Source organism: Orbicella franksi, chromosome 12, assembly GCF_964199315.1.
Source record: "Orbicella franksi chromosome 12, jaOrbFran1.1, whole genome shotgun sequence".
In the NCBI taxonomy this organism is placed as follows: Eukaryota; Metazoa; Cnidaria; class Anthozoa; order Scleractinia; family Merulinidae; genus Orbicella; species Orbicella franksi.
The window spans coordinates 3,087,800-3,095,495 of record NC_138156.1 but is presented as its reverse complement, the minus strand read 5'-3'; the positions used below and the strand labels follow the sequence as shown (position 1 = coordinate 3,095,495).

General features: G+C 37.5%; 2 protein-coding genes across 2 annotated transcripts; one reads left to right on the top strand and one right to left on the bottom strand.

The window, feature by feature from the left end:
- Positions 1-86: 86 nt before the first annotated feature.
- LOC145463563 (sterile alpha motif domain-containing protein 15-like) lies at positions 87-3,799 on the top strand. Its single transcript, XM_081447329.1, has 3 exons — positions 87-726; positions 2,241-2,339; positions 2,687-3,799. Exons 1-3 carry the CDS (start codon positions 568-570, stop codon positions 2,885-2,887), a joined length of 459 nt encoding a protein of 152 aa, XP_081303455.1. The 5' UTR covers positions 87-567; the 3' UTR covers positions 2,888-3,799.
- Positions 3,800-3,916: 117 nt separating this feature from the next.
- Positions 3,917-7,536, bottom strand: LOC145463562 (GTP-binding nuclear protein Ran). Its single transcript, XM_081447328.1, has 4 exons — positions 7,396-7,536; positions 7,196-7,280; positions 6,417-6,730; positions 3,917-5,592 (listed from the first exon to the last, which is right to left on the bottom strand). Exons 1-4 carry the CDS (start codon positions 7,444-7,446, stop codon positions 5,374-5,376), a joined length of 669 nt encoding a protein of 222 aa, XP_081303454.1. The 5' UTR covers positions 7,447-7,536; the 3' UTR covers positions 3,917-5,373.
- Positions 7,537-7,696: the final 160 nt, after the last annotated feature.

Sequence of the window (7,696 nt, the reverse complement as noted above, 5' to 3'; positions counted from 1 at the left end):
TTGTGGAAATACAGTCAACTCGCGCCTTGCGAACAACCCGCTATTATGGACAAAAGCTACATCCCCGGCCGAACTACAAAGACATGTATGGAAATAACTCCCGTTATCACTTTAAGTGGTCCCAAACCAACAGACAGCTCGACGTATTGAATGGCAACTAATCTGCAGTGTTGGAATGTTCACTAGTTTGTTCACTTTTTTGACCTATGTTACATGTTTATGTATAAAAATAAATGTATACTACAGATTAAAAGAAAATGGAATTATTGAAAGAGTTTTCAGAACCAAAAACTGCGTCATTTCCATGACACCCCGCTATTGTGGTCTATTGTGGACTCTCGCTATGACGGAAACTAAATGACGGTCCCGAGGGTGTCCGCTAAAACGAGAGCTGTGATTGAAATCGTAATTTCGATGATTTCTTCTTCTCATGGGTTTCAACATATCCCGGCCTCCCCTCCCTCACATAGTAAAGTTGCCTCACCCACCACCCAATGCCCCGCCAAATTTGATATCTCGTATCGTAGAGACTTTTGGGATAGCACAATGTTGCCACGGTAAACAAAGATGGCGGAAGGACTTGTGAGAAGTTCGAGGAAGACTCCAACTAAGTTTGACAATGGATTCGAACCGACTTTTGACTCCGATGGAGCTCCTTCTTGTCTGTCTTGGAAAATTGATGATGTCGCTGATTGGGTGGAGTTTTTAGGGTTCGAACAGTACCGGGTAAGACAAAAATCGAGTTTTTTATTTTTTCAAACTAGTGCCCTGATGCCCTTCATTGAGCGCGCATGTCGCACTTTGAAAACGCTTTCTGTCGTGTTCACGAACTAAATTGACCAGTTATTGGATTCACGTTTATTCATTTGGTCCGAAATATCAATTTCCTATTTGTAATGTGCATGCTACATCTACGATTCTTTCTTCTTTGTAGAGAACTATTATTGTCGATCCAACGTAGCTGTCTGAAAGACCTCAATCCCAGGAACACCTTCACTTACTCATCCCTGGAGCGTAATTGGCGAATTATTTTTCCTTCAAGTTCCAATTTTATCCCATTAACGTATCATATTACGTTCCTGTGCGCACACAGGCACACAAACTTAACCCACAAAATTAACCCAGCATTTGAAATAATAATAAAATGTACATAAGCGGGAGGAGGGGTGGTGGGGGGAGGGGAGAGAGGCTGGCTCCGCCCCGAGGTCCAACCTCTTACCCTTTTGTATACCATGTAAACAGAAAAGATACCTTTTTGTATACCTTTTATTAAAAAAGGTAACCCTTTCACATTCCCACTTAACAACACTGCATCCCTTTTCTAAACTCTTGGAATGAAGTTAACCCTTAAACTGGCAAATTTCCTCAAAAAATGCTGTTTTTACGGTTAACTCAGTTTTTTGGCTGCCCTGACCCTGAATTGGCCTCAGCCTTGCTAAAAAAAAAAGCAATTTCTTACCGAGGAGCAAGATTTCCCTGAGGTTTAGGTACCAAAATGCACAATGTTTTACTTTGGAACATGTGCGTAAGCCAAAAATTGAACTTGCTTTGTTTTTTTTTGCTGGCCTGGTCCGATTTTTTTTCCCTGCCCTTTTCCTTTCCTTTTTCTCACCCCGTTTACTCTTGCTAGCTTTTGCTCTTCATATCCTTTCTGACAGCCCTAGAAAGCTCAGCGTTAATTATGTTTAAAGTCTGAAAATGGAACCTTGATCGATTTTAGGTGTATTGGGCCATTTTACCACCAATTTTGCACCGAAAACTGCCCACGGTTTTTTTAAATTAGCTACGTCAGATATCCAAAATGGACAGTTGTGCGGATAAGTCTATCCTAGCTCCATTATCTGCTTATCAAGTATATCTATTGACACCTAAATTGATGACGTCATAAGTGGTACAAAGTGCATGACCCCTCAGCGGAGAAAAACTTCTGTTTGCCAGTTAAAGGGTTAATAAACAATTTTACAGGAGAACATCAAGCATTATCAGATAAAGCTACAAAGTGCATTTGTTCAAAATATGTTAATTAAAGGCCAAAATGACAGATTTCCCTACCCTTTCTTATACCTCAACTTGTGAAATCCCTACCCTTTTATGTACCTGAAGCCTAAAAAAGGTATCCCTTTTGGATGGAACCTCCCAGTATTGACCATTAAGGGAGTACCCCCCAAGCACCATAAGAAAATGTTAATATAAAGTGTGCAAAGTTACATGTAAGTCTAACTGTATTTGACTGTTTACAGGCCTGTTTCAAAGATAACCTTATAAATGGAAGAAAACTTATCACTGTTGATGCTTCTTCTCTACCAAGAATGGGTATCACTGACTTTGAGCATATTAAGGTACATACAAAAATATAGTTAGCTTTTATAGTATTGAACAAATTGCATTGTCATCACCATGATTAGGGAATAATTTTGACAGTCCTAAATAATTATTTGCTTTCTCAAGATAAGGTATTGGGGAAATGGTCCATTCACATCTGAATATCTGACTTCTCATTGGTTTTCCAGAGCTGGAATGTGTTTTCTTTTTGGAGAAAGTATCTCTGGAAGTGATCAATTTGATAGCATTCTTCCAGTAAGAAATAATCATTACACAAATAATTTATTCTGAGGATCTCAAAGAAATCTTAATCAATCAAGCACAAAGCTAAACTTGTTTTGGTTTTGTTCCTTCATTTAACCAGGTAATAGCAAAAAAAGTTCGTGAGTTGCTGGGAATAGAGGAACCTTACTGGAACCGGAGCATCTCTCTTCTGCATCGAGAATCTCTGGGGCTATTTCTTGAAAAGAAAAGCAACACTGGGGTGGAGGCTGACTTGTTGACATTTGAAGATTACAAACGGCAATTGCAGAGACAAGAACAAAGCAAACAAACAAAAAGATGACACTGCTAACTCCATGAAAACAATACAACAATGCATACAGTTCACTTAAACAAAGGAAGTAACAACATGTACATATGACCCAATGGACTCCAAATGGACTTATATGCATTAATTCAATGCATAATTTCTGTATTTCCTACACAGAGAAAAAATCAGTAATTGTATGATAAACAGATTTACACTAACAGTAGGAAACTGAACTGCTTGTTTTTCTCCCTTAACTTGAATAAAAAACAAGCAATGAATTCATCAACAAAACACTCTTGTAATTAGTAACATTATTAGCTTGTAAGTTCCGTGCTGTTAATTGATTGTTCTATTTTATTGAAAGGTAAAATGTTCAGGAAATAAACTGATATTAAACAAAACCAGTTAACTAAAGATGATTTTTTGTTTTGCAGTTGAGCACAATACAGCCTGCACACACTAAATGCCTAATCTTGTAAGGGTATCGAACAACCTGCTCACTGTGTTGGAAGACAGGACAAAGACAAAACATATCAATGTGATTCCAGAAAATATCCATACCTGCACTCCAGTAAGATGGCTTACTGCAGTTTTGATGAATTATAACGGCCCAACTTCTAACTCTTTTGAAAAATGTCCCAAAATGTTTTTCCTTTCTCTATTTACTGTTTGCTTATGTCTTTTACCATTGCAAGTGAAACTTGAACAATTAAACGTCAACAAATGACTAAAATGAACGACCGAGTACCTAAGGAGAGACTGGGCACCAGTAGGTTAAATCACGTTTTTCTCAAAATCTACCTGTATGACCCCACCTCAAAATTTCAGGAATAAGAAATTGGCTATGATTTAACATTTATGCAAAGTAAAATAAAATCTGTAAGATGGATTTTTCACAAATTAAGAAAATGTGACATCAAAAATAGCTCAAAATCTGTCTTGCAGATTTTTTTAAAATTTTGGCTCTAAACATGATTCACCCCTACAAATCAACTGTGAAAATTTCATCATGGGTTGTACAGTAGGTTTTCAAACAATCCTCGACCAAGACTGGCATTTACAACCTTGGACGAGAATTGGATTGTGCATGCCCTTTATTTAAGCCTGCATTCATGTGATGTCATGTATCCCATGCAAGAAAGCAAGAGTAGATTAGAGCTCTTTTACTGGTTGTTTATCAAGTTTTTCTCATATTTTTTTGGCCCTAGGCTTAAACACCTGTTTGAATGGAGTTTGAAACTATAGTCAAGTATACCGAAGTGATTTAACTCCTTTCAAGCACAGAAGTGGTTTTCGTTTCTTCTTAGGGTTACTTGCGCCATTTTTGCATGCGTGATTAATACTGTCTGGCAGGCAATCAGTGCGTGCCACTAAGTCTCAGAAAAACTGTAGTAAGCCACCTTAAGCTTCATACTTTCCCTCTAAAAATTTAGATATTGAGACCCCCCACTCCCTTGGAAGTTATGATGACCATCCTTGGTGTGGGCATGGTTATGTTCTGGACCTGCACAATACTAATCTCATCTGCTAACTTAACAGTCATAGGCATACCTCAATTTGGCAATATTGAACTTGGGTACACAGTGAAACAATGCTACAACTCCACTGGGGTATTCTCATTATCTCTCAGAAAGTACAATAAGCAAAGTTTACTTTCTTTGTCAAGTATCAGCATATCATGACCTGCTGAATACATATTACAGTTGTAACAGCAACAATCTCTGTGCATTGACATCAGTTGAAAGTCATCTATACCAGTATATATATTATAAACGCACATATGTGAAAAAGTCCTGAAAATACTTTGGAGCTTGATAAATAACTAGTGTGATAGCAGGGTTCTTTTGAAGCCTGGTTTTCTCCATGTAATTTGTGTACTTTTTGGATTCTAAAATATGATGCTTCGTCATACTAAATACTCACCAATATATTAATTTACACTCAATTAATGTAGTTTTGTTTTTGTTGGCAAGAAAAAAACAAATTAGAGTAAAGGAACAGCTGCAGCAAAACAGTACAGCTCCTTTTGGACGTTTTCTATTAATCAAAGTTGTAAACTAATGAGACTGCAAAGATGAACAAGACAGAAATCTACACTGAAAAACTAACACGCTCTTATCCATAAAAGAAAAGGAAAGCTAAGTATTAAATTTTGATTCTGCTTATGGATCCTTCAAATTTACTGTATTTAGAGTTGCTCTTAATTCAGTTATGAGCAGTTTCAAGTTTATGATCGGGAGAAATGGGTGTATGGGTCAAAACAATTTACTGCCGCCAAGTTATCATGCCTTACAACAGCAACCCTTCAAATATGCTTTTACTAAACTGACCACAGAAAGCTTATATGTTTGTCTACTAACATAGCATCTTCAACTTTCTCTATTTATTGTACTTAGTAGCTCTATTTTCTAAAATTCACTCTGAATCTAGTAACAAAAGCTGGAAAATTTACAAGGTATAGAACAACTTCACTAAATGAGACTGACATTGAAACAAGAAAAGTCTCTCGCTCCAAAAGATTAAATGTCATTATCATCATCATCTGGAAGAGCTACTTGTTGGGCATCACTGAGTTCCTTCTCATAGTGCTGCATAAGCTGTCGGTCAACTTCAACCTCTGGTGGTTCAAGAGCAGGCATCTCGACAAACTCCAGGTTTGCATCACCTACTAGTTTCCGTGCTAACCACAAAAATGGCTTCTCAAAGTTGTAATTACTTTTAGCACTGATGTCATAGTACTGAAAAAGAAATTAAAAGTGATATTAGAATTCATGTATCCAGTACATATACTTGACTAGCTATGAAGGCCAGCACAACAGCCTTCATAGCTAGTAGTCCAGATACCAATCGAGACAGACTCTTGTGGGTTTCAATCTCTTTGCTAATCAAGACTTTGTACAAGTGAGTCACAGACAGAGGAAGCTTGAGTGCCCAAAAATAATGAAAATAAATTACAAAATGAAGGCCAATTTAAACACTTTTCAACAAAGTTTACATTTAGCCAAGTTAAAATACGTAAAACATTTACCATGAATACTAAACATTTTTGATCAGATTATCATCAGTGTCAGGTCTGCAAACAAAACCAGGGTGTTCTTATAATGCCAATTCCCACAGGGAACAGTTTGTAAAGTTTGGGATGGAAGTCTGCAATGCAAAATGCTTCTGTAATTCTTCTTGTCATCCAAGAGTGAACAATGGCTAAGATGTCCCAGGAAAATATGATATTTGGACGTTCTCTGATGTGTTTGGCTGGTCTCTTCACAGTTGCATGCAGTTTCGTCAATATAAATTTGCTCACAATTGTATTGGCCTTTGTAAATGGCGTGTCATGGGTGGGTGTTGCTATCCTTTATCTTTGAGTTTGTTCAATCTAAGTTGCTTCCAAAAAAAACTTGTACCCTTCTCAAGTGTATATGATACTTTGTAAATTCCTTGCTTTCTATCTAAATTTCTCCTACTTTCAAAAAAGGAGCCCATTTAAGAAAAAAAAAGTATGCTTTAAAGTCACTACTTTAAGATTCATTTTCTATGAATGTTCATGAACATGCATCTACAATACCTGCAAATTCTTCTTTCTGTGGAATGTAATTGTTTTGGCCTTGACTTTACGATCTTTGATGTCAACCTTGTTTCCACAAAGAACAATAGGGATGTTTTCACACACCCTAACAAGATCCCTGTGCCAGTTGGGTACATTCTTGTATGTCACTCTTGAGGTGACATCAAACATGATAATGGCACACTGACCCTGAATGTAGTAGCCATCACGAAGGCCACCAAACTTCTCCTGACCAGCTGTGTCCCACACGTTAAAGCGGATAGGCCCTCTGTTTGTATAGAATACAAGTGGATGTACCTCAACTCCTAGTGTTGCTGTACGGAAAACAGGGTTAATGTCAGTAAATTAACAGTACTGCAGTCTGCGTTTTTATTTTGAATATTTCAGCAGTTTTTCCTGTAAGCTTTATTTCTTACTTTATGTGCTTTAGATTTAATGAGAAAGGTCTTTTACACAAAATATGGCCAACCAGTCTTTCAAACAACGCGGTATTCTGAAACAGACTGACCTACTGACATGCGTGTTGCGTGTAAAAAAATGCGCGGGAACTTTCATGGTTTAAAAAATTCAGGGCTAATGGTTCTACAAATCTGTAAAAGATGACAAGCAATTTCGGACGCCAAATGCATTGAAATGCACCGATTCTGTCACAAGAACGATCAACTCTAGGCTCACTCTAATTTAGTTCAGATTTCTGCAAAATATGCAATTTGCGAACGGATCCGTTTAGCGACAGTTGCGAAATTGAAGACGTTACTTGGCCCTTGTATTGAACTCACCAACATATTTCTTCTCGAATTCTCCCGTCAAATGGCGTTTAACAAACGTTGTTTTCCCAGTACCACCATCGCCGACGAGAACAAGCTAACGATATGATGTAAGAGGCGTAAGCTTGAAACACATTCAATATAAAATAATGCAGTCACTTAAAGCAGCTTTACAAGCTTAATTTTTGCTTGAAAAAGAAGGAAAAACTTACTTTAAATGTTGCTACTGGTTGAACTTGAGATCCATCCACAGTTGCAGACATTTTTCGAGAAATTTTGAGGCACACAAAATACTTCCTAATCGACAAGAAGACTGACTCCTTTGAAAGCAAAACGCACTCGTGGTTCAACTGCAATGTACTAACCGGTCAAAACCAGTCGCCAAATGAACTCGCTCATACCCAGATCTCACTCGACATAGAAGGGCAGTCAGTGTGTGGTGTAACAAATGTGTATATGCAGAGGGCGAAATTTGAGATTTCTGTAATTCCGTAGAAATAAGTTAACTCCCAA

Coding starts and splice junctions, on each gene's coding strand:
- LOC145463562 (XM_081447328.1), bottom strand. CDS start 7,446: ATGTCTGCAACTGTGGATGGATCTCAAGTTCAACCAGTAGCAACATTT. Junction 6,731..7,195: donor ATTCGAGAAGAAATATGTTG/GTGAGTTCAATA, acceptor TTTTCCGTACAG/CAACACTAGGAGTTGAGGTA. Junction 5,593..6,416: donor ACAGAAAGAAGAATTTGCAG/GTATTGTAGATG, acceptor TTTCTTTTTCAG/TACTATGACATCAGTGCTAA.
- LOC145463563 (XM_081447329.1), top strand. CDS start 568: ATGGCGGAAGGACTTGTGAGAAGTTCGAGGAAGACTCCAACTAAGTTT. Junction 727..2,240: donor TAGGGTTCGAACAGTACCGG/GTAAGACAAAAA, acceptor GACTGTTTACAG/GCCTGTTTCAAAGATAACCT. Junction 2,340..2,686: donor CTGACTTTGAGCATATTAAG/GTACATACAAAA, acceptor TCATTTAACCAG/GTAATAGCAAAAAAAGTTCG.